Source organism: Poecilia reticulata, chromosome 2 (genome assembly GCF_904066995.2).
Source record: "Poecilia reticulata chromosome 2, P_reticulata-male-v2, whole genome shotgun sequence".
Lineage (NCBI taxonomy): Eukaryota > Metazoa > Chordata > Actinopteri > Cyprinodontiformes > Poeciliidae > Poecilia > Poecilia reticulata.
Genome location: NC_088831.1, coordinates 12,132,171 through 12,145,090, shown reverse-complemented (window position 1 = coordinate 12,145,090; position 12,920 = coordinate 12,132,171). Strand labels below are relative to the sequence as shown.

At 41.6% G+C, this 12,920-nt stretch overlaps 1 protein-coding gene and 1 non-coding gene across 2 annotated transcripts; both read left to right on the top strand.

Moving 5' to 3' along the window:
• Positions 1–7,418: 7,418 nt before the first annotated feature.
• On the top strand, positions 7,419–7,490 carry trnad-guc (transfer RNA aspartic acid (anticodon GUC)). Its single transcript has one exon. It is a non-coding gene; the product is annotated as a tRNA-Asp (tRNA).
• Positions 7,491–7,868: 378 nt separating this feature from the next.
• On the top strand, positions 7,869–12,894 carry LOC145547752 (uncharacterized). The gene is made up of 7 exons (XM_081597682.1): positions 7,869–7,953; positions 8,679–9,369; positions 9,497–10,195; positions 10,920–12,135; positions 12,428–12,493; positions 12,595–12,690; positions 12,825–12,894. The coding sequence occupies exons 2-3, from the start codon at positions 8,685–8,687 to the stop codon at positions 9,724–9,726; spliced, it is 915 nt and encodes a 304-aa protein (XP_081453808.1). The 5' UTR covers positions 7,869–7,953; positions 8,679–8,684; the 3' UTR covers positions 9,727–10,195; positions 10,920–12,135; positions 12,428–12,493; positions 12,595–12,690; positions 12,825–12,894.
• Positions 12,895–12,920: the final 26 nt, after the last annotated feature.

Genomic DNA, 12,920 nt, shown 5'->3' with positions numbered 1-12,920 from the left:
CATTGACACCCTCAAGCAAGAGGTAAGACACAGAAAGACATTTCTGAACAAATAGGCTGTTCCCAGAGTGTTGTATCAAGGCACCTCAGTGGGAAGGAAAAAGTGTGACAGAAAACGCTGCACAACGAGAAGAGGTGACCGGACCCTGAGGAAGATGGTGGAGAAGGGATAATTTCAGACCTTGGGGGACCTGCGGAAGCAGTGGACTGAGTCTGGAGTAGAAACATCCAGAGGCACCGTGCACAGGCGTGTGCAGGAAATGGGCTGCAGGTGCTGCATTCCCCAGGTTAAAGGTCAAGCCAGTTTTGAACCAGAAAGAGCAGCAGAAGCGCCTCAACAGTCCTCCTCCAGTCAAACCAACATACCAATCAGTGAACCAGATAAATCTCTGGGTGAGCAATAAAAATGTAATTTAATTAAAATTTACTCTTCTACATTGATTAGCTCTAATGTATTAATCATAACATTTAAAGAAAATGCATTTCAAAGGTTTTAAAGTATTTTGTTTTACCCATGATCCATCCTTTTTTGCTCCATACTAGGTTAAAATGCAGAAGACCATTTTTTATCCAGGGAGACTAAGTGTGGTTTTCCGCAAGGGACCCCTTGGCTTTCTTCTTCAGGATCCCTTTCCTGAGGCCAAGAAGATAAAAAATAATCCCAGTCTGTGGGACAAGTCTGAGCCCAAGAGAGAGGATGTTGTGCGGCAGAATGCTTTGACTGTGGACTGGGAAAGAGGAGGGGATGTCACAGACGCGGCAGAATCCTGGGAGATTACAGCCTCCAATTTGGGAAATATAAAGGGAAGAGTTTCCGATGGCTCTCAGAAAATGATGCAGGTTACACTTTGTACCTCATCAGAAACCTTCAGGAGGAGGAGGAAGCTGGAATCTGTATAACTGAGAGCCTTAGCAAAGTAAGCCTCCTTACTTTTGTGAAATATGCTCTCAGTTTTAAAGAAATTAAAGATGCCCTGGAATATGAAGCCAGCAGAGACAATGTTACAGCAGCCTCTTCTGAACATGACCAGCTGGTTGGTTTTGGTTCTCGGGCCAAGAGCATGTGGAAGGAAATTTGGGATGGTAGAGAAGATGGTTATGCTGCCTTCATAGTGAAGAAGAGCTGCCTTCCTGGGACCAGGATGAAGAAGCTGCAGCAGTACTTGCTCAAGAGACAACAGTTCTCCAGTCAAACCAACACACCATCCAGTGAACCAGATAAATCTCTGGGTGAGCAATAAAAATGGAATTTAATTAAAATTTACTCTTCTACATTGATTAGCTCTAATGTATTAATCATAACATTTAAAGAAAATGCATTTCAAAGGTTTTAAAGTATTTTGTTTTACCCATGATCCATCCTTTTTTGCTCCATACTAGGTTAAAATGCAGAAGACCATTTTTTATCCAGGGAGACTAAGTGTGGTTTTCCGCAAGGGACCCCTTGGCTTTCTTCTTCAGGATCCCTTTCCTGAGGCCAAGAAGATAAAAAATAATCCCAGTCTGTGGGACAAGTCTGAGCCCAAGAGAGAGGATGTTGTGCGGCAGAATGCTTTGACTGTGGTCCGGGAAAGAGGAGGGGATGTCACAGATATGTCAGAGGTCCTGGGAGATTACAGCCTCCAATTTGGGAAATATAAAGGGAAGAGTTTCCGATGGCTCTTAGAAAATGATGCAGGTTACACTTTGTACCTCATCAGAAACCTTCAGGAGGAGGAGGAAGCTGGAATCTGTATAACTGAGAGCCTTAGCAAAGTAAGCCTCCTTACTTTTGTGAAATATGCTCTCAGTTTTAAAGAAATTAAAGATGCCCTGGAATATGAAGCCAGCAGAGACAATGTTACAGCAGCCTCTTCTGAACATGACCAGCTGGTTGGTTTTGGTTCTCGGGCCAAGAGCACGTGGAAGGAAATTTGGGATGGTAGAGAAGATGGTTATGCTGCCTTCATAGTGAAGAAGAGCTGCCTTCCTGGGACCAGGATGAAGAAGCTGCAGCAGTACCTGCTCAAGAGACAACAGTCCTCCTCCAGTCAAACCAACATACCAATCAGTGAACCAGATAAATCTCTGGGTGAGCAATTAAGAATGGTGCATTAAAAGTGTTAAGATGACAGGGCAAATACTGCCTTAAAATTTTAATTTTAATGCAATATTAAAGATCTGTTTGTTGCATAGGTAGCACTATCTGGATACTATTCACAACTTCTTTATCTGTTGACTTAAAATTATGAAGCCAAAAAAAAAAAATGAACAGAGGTAAGATGGTAAGAACAGATTGCATCCAAAAAACAAATTATTTTACTCTGAGTAGTTTATTTATTAAAAGCTTTTCCACACCGTCTTTCAAATATTTTGTAAATAATGTGGTTACTATTTGGAACACATTTTACAAATTTCTAATTTAATTTATTTTTGTATTATTGGGAACCTAATTCCATGTGTTTTCTTATGTTTATGACAGTTTCCTCAGCTCAGCCACCCTTTGATGTGCCATTGCTTCAACATGACCATGACATGAACAGCTGGAACTGTTCTCCGCATCAGAAACTGTGGATGAGGGCAGAGCTGCAAGATCTTGGCCTGTGGCCTGGGTCTCGTCCTGTGCGAAATGTTGGAAATGCAATTTCCCTCTGGCGTCATCCTCCACAGCCTGAGCTCATAGACACAGTGGCTGAGCTCCCGTTTCAGCTTCACCCATTCCTTATTTGGAAACCTGAAAATGAAATCATGTCAAGGCTTTAAAATAACTACAACCTCCCATGTCTTCATGGATGTCCTCAACCATAAGTTGTTTCCACTGGTGTGGGCCGACCTCAGGTGATTGTTGGGACCAGTGGGCAATATTACATCCTGTCCTCTAGACTTTTCTGCAACTCTTGTCGGAAGACCTGCTTTGCTGACAGTCTTCGTTGACTGGAGAAGCTGCCCAGAAGATTCACCAACCTGCTGCCTGCATTTCTTACAAGAAGGCCATCTGTAAGTCAATCATGGATGAACTCAGACGCACTGGAAAGTCACCTGCAGATATGGCCAAGCAGTGAATGAGCTCATGCATCTCAAACATGAACGAGCTCATTTAGCTTACATTGAGAGCGTCTGGGATGCAGAGGCTGGGGTACAGGGACAGAAAACCATTGGGCAGTTCTTCAGAAAAAGCCACACACCATATCAATTCAACTCCTACAAAGATCCAAATGACTGGTGTGGTATCTCTGTGTCTGCCTTCTACCTCACAGACTGTTTGCTAGAGGAGTACAGATCTCAAGAGCCAGCTTTGTCAAGACTCCTTCAAGGCACATTTCGGCAGGTCTGATCACACAAGGAAGGTACCACGAAAGGTCACTCTAGCATCTGGAACCATGTCCAGCTAAGCAATTATGAAGGAACACTGATTAATCGTCTCCTGGGTTATGTGAGAGATCCTGAGAACCAATGTACCAAGGACTGGCCAAGAGTTACGATGACACTGGAGAAGGCAGGCATTCTCCAGTGTGGACATGGGTGGACAGGTCTGAACAGCCATCCACTGCTTTTCAAACTGCAACAAATGTGGTTCACATGTGAGACATACAGAAAAATAATTTTTTTAGGGATTGCTATGATTCTTTCAAGGTCACAAACTGCATCCCTGGTGAGTATTTAAAAGCCAGTCTTGCTGTTAAAAACAAGACTGGCTTGCCCGGAAAACAACCCCTTCCATTGTAGCTGCGGCTACTTCAGGACCCCTGACTAATACTTGTGCCTCAAGGTCTTGCTATAATCACAACATTGTAGTGAAGCTGGACTTGATCCACTGTTTGCAGTGCTTTTCATGGGAGTGCACAATGGAACATCACCTTCTTCTCAGCACTTTCTGCCAGCTCCTCTCTGCTGCTTTCTCTGTGGTGGATCAGGAGGATCTGAAGAAGCTCAAGAACGCCCACGTATCCTGTGGTATTGTGCCACCCAATCCAACCAAGCAACATATCCAGGAGCACTGCAGGACCAAAATACCACTGCACACAGAGCCACTAGACAGAGAGGAGAGAGTTATGAAACATTTTCACCTGGTCAAGGATCCCAATGACCATCAGATTAATTGAAATTTTATTAATGTTGACATATTTAACCAAAGGTCCCCATCTGGATTCCGGTGCGATGTACTACTACTCGGTTCAAACCAAGCCGATTGTCCTCTGATGATGTTTGAGTAGAAATCATTGTGGGTACCATGGTCATTGATTTCACTGGTGCCTGAGGGTGGTTGCCTAGGGGGGGGCATAGGATAATTTTTTCCCTCAGATGAAAGGATTGTCAGAGAGGGTTTTTCGATCCTATACCAATGGAACCTATGACCATGGGAGAGCAATGCACTACGGATTAACTAGAAAATAAGTGTACTTATTTTAGGGGGGAACGTTGAAGAATATAATTATGTTAACAGTTGGAAGCCATTGGTCAGACGGTTTCCAATACACAATAGCAGACTGAAACTGTATAATTGCTCGAAGCCAGAAGCGGGAGACAAGACATTTTGGATTCTGAGACAATGAAAATGAGATGATGAAAATGTAATATGTGATTCCGCAGATGTGCATTAAATGTCTTCCTGGTTGTCAGTGAGCCGGAGAGAATGGAGTTTTGTGTATCGTCTCTTAATTCATGAGTTTAGCACCTTTGAATTCCTCCATAGGATCACTGGCCAGGAAAAGTACCCTGCACTCCAGATCTCAAACAGGGACAACGGAGAACAATTTAGACTGGGGTACGCAGATCCCGGCTGCTGGCCAGTATCTTTTGACTGGGACAAGCATAGGTCTTTGAAAAGGGGAGTAACACCTCATTCACAGCTTCTTCTGCCATCACCCAGCAAAAAAACACAAGAAAACATATCAAAAATGATTCACCACACCTTCAGTAGAGCACCAGTGGTTAAAAAGGTTCTGCAAGTCAAGCACAAACTCCAAAATGGTTTTGTTGTTCCCCACATTTCCCACTGCAAAAAAGATGTTGGTAAGCTTCAGAAACCAGTTCGTAAGCTTTCATAATAGCAGGTCTCACCTTTTTGACTGAGCTTTTTCTGTTAAAATGCACTAAAGCAACAAAGTGCGTTCAGCATTCTGCCAAAGAAATGAACAGTCTAAAGCAGGGGTGGGCAATCCTGGTCCTCGAGGGCCGGTGTCCTGCAACTCTTAAGACGTCTCCCTGGTCCAAGCCACGTGAATCCAACAGCTGAATCACCTCCTAAGCGCAGTCAGTTTCTCCAGAGTCCTGCTAACGACCTCGTTATTTGACTCAGGTGTGTTGAAGTTGAGACTCATCTAAAAGTTGCAGGAGACCGGCCCTCGAGGCCTGGAGTTGCCCACCCCTGGTCTAAAGGGTCCAAGATAATGTAGTGCTGACCACTCTGGAGAAAACAGGCTCAAACTTTCCTGTCAGAGTTTTCTCACTAACTTCCTAACCAAAGCTAACTAAAACGCACCCCTAGTCTTCATGTGGCTTCCGGCGGGTCCTTATGCACCTTAAACCAGTGGGCATGAAGAGCAACCTGCAAGCAGGCGACCCCACAAAATCCCATGGACGTACTCCCGAGACAGCTGTCCAAAGACAACTGACGCTAACCAGTCCCCACAACACTAGCAAAAGAAAAAAACTGACACAACCTAAAGAGGATGTGCCACTACAGCCTACCTGAGAAAACTCCCCACAAAGGAAACTTCTCCTAAAGTGGCAACACATACTTTAACCTAGTGATGGGCTATCTGAATCCTGGCTTCGAGGCTTGTACCGAGTAAAAAGGGGGCATGTCCGACGAAGCCCCGCTTCGAGGCTTGTGTCGTCTTGCTGAAAACCACGTGACTGGCAACAAACGAGGCCTCGCATTGCCTGGGTCACGTGACTGCTTCATTTTGCGTGTCGGTTTTCAAAATAAAAGCGCGATGAGCCGCGCTGCATCATGGGTTGGTGTTCATTTGGTCTCGCATCAGAGGAGAATATTTGTCTTCAGTGGCCAAAATAAAATGAACATTGACCAACATATTTGATGTGTATTGATGATGACACTCATCAAAATTTAATGTTTGTTACTGGTTTTCTCAATTGCAGATTATGTTTTTTTATGACTTTATATTTTGTGATTTTATGATGTAAATCTCTTTGAACTGCATTGTTGCTGAAATGTGCTACACAAGTAAACTTGATTAATTGTCTGAAATGGAGCCAGCAAGAGGAAAATCTGACACCTGGGAATACTTTGAGATGGTCCTCACAATTAAATTCTTCTTAGATAATAATTAGCCCCTCCACCTCCCAATTTCTCACCTTCTGCAAAGTACCATTATTATTTGTAGTCTAATTAGCAAAGACATATCTGTCTTTCACAGCAGAAACAGATTTAATGGTGTTGCAGAACTAAAATTTAACATCTCGCCAAATATAAGGGATCAGAGCCAATTATAAATCAAAGAAAAAGCAAACGCCCCAACATGACTGCACTCCCAAGACACTAAAACATCAAATGTCTTTATTGTCAAATCAGTCTGGACATAAAAGAAAACCAACACAACCACTGACCTTCAACATAAACCAGGATTAGATTGGCTCCAAATCATTTTAATAATTGAAGCATGTGACAATTAAATATGGTTTCATTGATTCTCCTGTTACTAAATATGAGTTTGATGAAAACTTTGTGACAATATTGCATTTAGTACTTTTTGGAAGTATGATCCAACTGAGTGACAAGGCTGTTACAGTTTCACCAGCAGATGTCACTAGTGAGCAATGACTTAAGCATCGAGTAATGAACTTTTTGCAAAGCAAAGGGCTGGAAAGGTTCATTGCTTCATGAGGCTTCATTTGCCCATCACTACTTTAACCTGGGACCCAAACAAAGTAGGCCAAAGAACAGATTCTCCCCTAATTCCAGCAAAACAATTTACTTAAACATAACCAAACCAAATCCAACAAAATACAAGAACTGCTTGCTAAGGGCAAAGCATGAGCAGCTACTTGGTGTGAGGAGCTGCCAGGTTTTAATAGGTTGGGAACATTGGCCCAGGTGCTCCCAGTCAAGGCCTAACTGCAAGCCACACCTAATTTACCTGAGAAACAAAGACAGTTAATCACAAATGACAGGGGTCGTCGCAACATTAAGTCACTTTTGTGTTCCTGGGAAACTGTTGACCTAATCACCATGATAATGGGTCAGAAGAAAGATAAGTTGCTCTGGGAGAGTGTGGCCATGGGGTCATGGCAAAGTCAGATTTCACAGCTTTGCCATCCATTAAGCAATGTCATGCAGTTGCCAAAAGTTGCCAAACACTGGGCAAAACCTGATAATGCAGACCAGTAGAAAATCTGACTCAGACAGAAAAATTCATACGCCTCCCTGAGGGTTGGTTGGGCACGATGACACCCCTTGATAAATTGTCTGACACCTCCTCGTTAGTATAGTGGTGAGTATCCCCGCCTGTCACGCGGGAGACCGGGGTTCAATTCCCCGACGGGGAGAATCTAACTTTTTTTTTTTTTTTTTGGCAAACTACACCCTATGCTCGTATGTAGGGTCCAGTGGCAGCTCCTCGTTAGTATAGTGGTATACTACTAGTATAGTAGTTTTTATATAACACAAGTAAAAAAAAAGAACAAACTGCATTGGCCGGGAATCGAACCCGGGCCTCCCGCACGGCAGCTGAGAATTGTTTAGCTAAACGGCCCTAAACCGTTTCCCATTAATTTCCAATGGTAGTCCTAAACCACTACGGACGCAATATATTTTTGACCACTAAGCCGTGGTGGCGCTGTTCAATCTTATGTCCGGGAGTGACACACCCCTCCTGGCTTGGATTCAGAGGAAGACAACTTTCCGGCTTTTAGACTCAGATTGTTAGGACAAATTACCGGCGTTAAGCGGAGAGGAGGAAAAATATCAAAGAAAAGCGATCTTCACATCCATCCTTCTTCATTTTAATAGGTAAGTGATGCCGATGGATATAAAACATGTTTATCGTCACGGTCGCGTCTTTTCGGCCGAATATATTACATGTAGCGGTAGCGTTACTTTCTACTACTTCGGTGTCTGGCGTTATATAGTCATATAATTTGTTTTCTGATTTAATGTTATGTTTGGTTTATGTGTCGGTGCCTGACACTGAAGCTGAATTAAAATCAAGCTGATGTCTGAAGTATTATGACACTGCCTAACAAACCGCAACTATTGTCATTGCTACTGTATGTATAGTATGTTTGACTATCGTATCATGTCAAACATGTGTGATGATGATAAAGTCAGCATTTTTACTAAATCATATATTCCATTTCAATCTGTGTTAATTTTTTTGTGAGATGATCAAACACGTCTCTTTTAAATCAGATTATACTCGTAAATGGGGATCTGATTACAGCAGAAGTAAATAAAAACATAGATAAAAATTATATCTTATGTCCCTCCTGTCTTTGGGTGTATTTGTTTTAATACATTTCTAATTAGGCCTCTTCCAGACTCTAGATAAAATATTTTTTTCCACAACAAAACCTTGTTTTATTTATATTTCATATAAAATTGGAATTTAATTAAAATGTACTCTTCTACATTGATTAGCTCTAATGTATTAATCATAACATTTAAAGAAAATGTATTTCAAAGTTTTTAAAGTATTTTGTTTAACACCTGATCCATCCTTTTTTGCTCCATACTAGGTCAAAATGCAGAAGACCATTTTTTATCCAGGGAGACTAAGTGTGGTTTTCCGCAAGGGACCCCTTGGCTTTCTTCTCCAGGATCCCTCTCCTGAGGCCAAGAAGATAAAAAATAATCCCAGTCTGTGGGACAAGTCTGAGCCCAAGAGAGAGGATGTTGTGCGGCAGAATGCTTTGACTGTGGACTGGGAAAGAGGAGGGGATGTCACAGATATGTCAGAGGTCCTGGGAGATTACAGCCTCCAATTTGGGAAATATAAAGGGAAGAGTTTCCGATGGCTCTTAGAAAATGATGCAGGTTACACTTTGTACCTCATCAGAAACCTTCAGGAGGAGGAGGAAGCTGGAATCTGTATAACTGAGAGCCTTAGCAAAGTAAGCCTCCTTACTTTTGTGAAATATGCTCTCAGTTTTAAAGAAATTAAAGATGCCCTGGAATATGAAGCCAGCAGAGACAATGTTACAGCAGCCTCTTCTGAACATGACCAGCTGGTTGGTTTTGGTTCTCGGGCCAAGAGCATGTGGAAGGAAATTTGGGATGGTAGAGAAGATGGTTATGCTGCCTTCATAGTGAAGAAGAGCTGCCTTCCTGGGACCAGGATGAAGAAGCTGCAGCAGTACCTGCTCAAGAGACAACAGTCCTCCTCCAGTCAAACCAACACACCATCCAGTGAATCAGATACATCTCTGGGTGAGCAATAAAGAATGGTGCATTAAAAGTGTTAAGATGACAGGGCAAATATTGCCTTAAAAATTAAAAATTCCTCCCAGATTGATCCTTAATTTTTGTATACAATAATTTTTTTTGTCTCTTATAGTGATGGAGGAGGACGAAGGATTGGAGGCTGCAATGCTAAACATCTCACCCTCTAAAATCTTGAGCAGTAAACAGATTATGGTTTTGTTTGCTGAAAGTCTAAAATATGTTCTGCTTGCACTTAGTTTCTCTCACACATTTATCTCTGCGTATCCAGTGTCAGGGTCATCGGAAACAGAGAGAACCCCAGTGTCAAAAGCATCTTCAAGAGCAAAGACAGGTTTTTCTTAAAATAGGAGGTTTCAGAACTGGAGTATCATTCTCTCTTACGATGAATAACCCTCCAACCCTGAGCCTTGACCATGTTCCTGTGTTCTGGTCACGTTCCGGTCAAGTTCCTTTTACAATATTGCTGTTTTGACCATACAAGTAAAAAAAAGAACAAACTGCATTGGCCGGGAATCGAACCCGGGCCTCCCGCGTGGCAGCTGAGAATTGTTTAGCTAAACGGCCCTAAACCGTTTCCCATTAATTTCCAATGGTAGTCCTAAACCACTACGGACGCAATATATTTTTGACCACTAAGCCGTGGTGGCGCTGTTCAATCTTATGTCCGGGGGTGACACACTTGGATTCAGAGGAAGACAACTTTCCGGCTGTTAGACTGAGATTTTTAGGACAAATTACCGGCGTTAAGCGGAGAGGAGGAAAAATATCAAAGAAAAGCGATCTTCACATCCATCCTTCTTCATTTTAATAGGTAAGTGATGCCGATGGATATAAAACATGTTTATCGTCACGGTCGCGTCTTTTCGGCCGAATATATTACATGTAGCGGTAGCGTTACTTTCTACTACTTCGGTGTCTGGCGTTATCTAGTCATATAATTTGTTTTCTGATTTAATGTTATGTTTGGTTTATGTGTCGGTGCCTGACACTGAAGCTGAATTAAAATCATGCTGATGTCTGAAGTATTATGACACTGCCTAACAAACCGCAACTATTGTCATTGCTACTGTATGTATAGTATGTTTGACTATCGTATCATGTCAAACATGTGTGATGATGATAAAGTCAGCATTTTTACTAAATCATATATTCCATTTCAATCTGTGTTAATTTTTTGTGAGATGATCAAACACGTCTCTTTTAAATCAGATTATACTCGTAAATGGGGATGTGATTACAGTAGAAGCAAATAAAAACATAGATAAAAAATTATATCTTATGTCCCTCCTGTCTTTGGGTGTATTTGTTTTAATACATTTCTAATTAGGCCTCTTCCAGACTCTAGATAAAATATTTTTTTCACAACAAAACCTTGCTTAAATTATATTTTATAGAAAATTGGAATTTAATTAAAATTTATTGTTCTACATTGATTAGCTCTAATGTATTAATCATAACATTTAAAGAAAATGTATTTCAAAGGTTTTAAAGTATTTTGTTTAACACCTGATCCATCCTTTTTTGCTCTATACTAGGTCAAAATGCAGAAGACCATTTTTTATCCAGGGAGACCAAGTGTGGTTTTCCCTTGTCTTTCTTATTCAGGATCCCTCTCCTGAGGCCAAGAAGATAAAAAATAATCCCAGTCTGTGGGACAAGTCTGAGCCCAAGAGAGAGGATGTTGTGCGGCAGAATGCTTTGACTGTGGTCCGGGAAAGAGGAGGGGATGTCACAGATGTGTCAGAGGTCCTGGGAGATTACAGCCTCCAATTTGGGAAATATAAAGGGAAGAGTTTCCGATGGCTCTTAGAAAATGATGCAGGTTACACTTTGTACCTCATCAGAAACCTTCAGGAGGAGGAGGAAGCTGGGATCTGTATAACTGAGAGCCTTAGCAAAGTAAGCCTCCTTACTTTTGTGAAATATGCTCTCAGTTTTAAAGAAACTAAAGATGTCCTGGACTATGAAGCGAGCAGAGACAATGTTACAGCAGCCTCTTCTGAAGATGACCAGCTGGTTGGTTTTGGTTCTCGGGCCAAGAGCACGTGGAAGGAAATTTGGGATGGTAGAGAAGATGGTTTTGTTGGCTTCATACTGAAGAAGAGCTGCCTTCCTGGGACCAGGATGAAGAAGCTGCAGCAGTACCTGCTCCAGAGACAACAGTCCTCCTCCAGTCAAACCAACACACCATCCAGTGAACCAGACACATCTCTGGGCGAGCAATAAAGAATGGTGCATTAAACGTGTTAAGATGACAGGGCAAATATTGCCTTAAAAATTAAATATTCCTCCCAGATTGATCCTTAATTTTATGTATACAATTATTATTATTTTGTCTCTTATAGTGATGGAGGAGGACGAAGGATTGGAGGCTGCAATGCTAAACATGTCAGCCTCTAAAATCTTGAGCAGTAAACAGACTATGGTTTCGTTTGCTGAAATTCTAAAATATGTTCTGCTTGCACTTAGTTTCTCTCACACATTTATCTCTGCGTATCCAGTGTCAGGGTCATCGGAAACAGAGAGAACCCCAGTGTCAAAAGCATCTTCAAGAGCAAAGACAGGTTTTTCTTAAAATAGGAGGTTTCAGAACTGGAGTATTATTCTCTCTTACGATGAATAACCCTCCAACCCTGAGCCTTGACCATGTTCCTGTGTTCTGGCCACGTTCCGGTCAAGTTCCTGTTACAATATTGCTGTTTGCTACCGTTACTCTGCATGTCAAAGGACTATGAATTGATGGAGAGGCTGGTGAGTATAGATTTCAATTCTGCATGCTTACCTATTTTTTTTTTTTTTTTTTGAATTATTTGTTACTAACAGCATGTTTATTTAAGTGCTGTTGTTCCTCCTGCTAAAGCTAAAAGTCAAGTGTTCAATGTGGAGTTTGTTTTGTTTCCCACATTTGGAAATGACCTTCTAAATATTTTTAGAAGTCTAATAAGCAGAAGGAATAAAAGTACAACTTTTTGAGTTTTCACCTACACCATCTGTCGAGTTCAGTTGTGATTTACACAGTGACTGATATATTCTCTTTATTTAGGACCAACTGCAACAGTATCCAGGCCTTTTGACGCATCAGGTGAACCGGAATCCTCAACAGCTGGCAGTAAAGAGTTTTAAATTATATTGTTGAATAGAAATCTTATACTTGTAAATATTTTTAGGCAATAAACATTCTTTTTTTTACTTCCTTCTGACTATTTACAGTCCTGGCAATCACACAAAAGATGCCTGTGGCCCTTCCATCACAGCTGTCATTTATGGTGAAGGAAACAGCAAGTGCAAAAGAATCAGAGGTTAAAGGTTAGTTTAAACTAATCTTTAAAGATCTGTTTGTTGCATAGGTAGCACTATCACTATTCACAGCTACTTTATCTGTTGTCTTAATATATAATGAAGCCACAGAGAAATAACAGAATGAAAACACTTCTCTTCAGATTCCAGTGCAAGCGCAGCTTCAACCACTGCACAGAGAGTCCTTTCCTTTGCAGACAGTGCTGAAGACGGTAAGAACAGATTGCATCCAAAAAACT

Excerpts from the sequence above, each read along its gene's own strand:
- LOC145547752 (XM_081597682.1), top strand. The coding sequence starts at position 8,685 with ATGCAGAAGACCATTTTTTATCCAGGGAGACTAAGTGTGGTTTTCCGC. Across the intron at positions 9,370-9,496 it reads TGAATCAGATACATCTCTGG|TGATGGAGGAGGACGAAGGA; the intron begins GTGAGCAATAAA and ends TGTCTCTTATAG.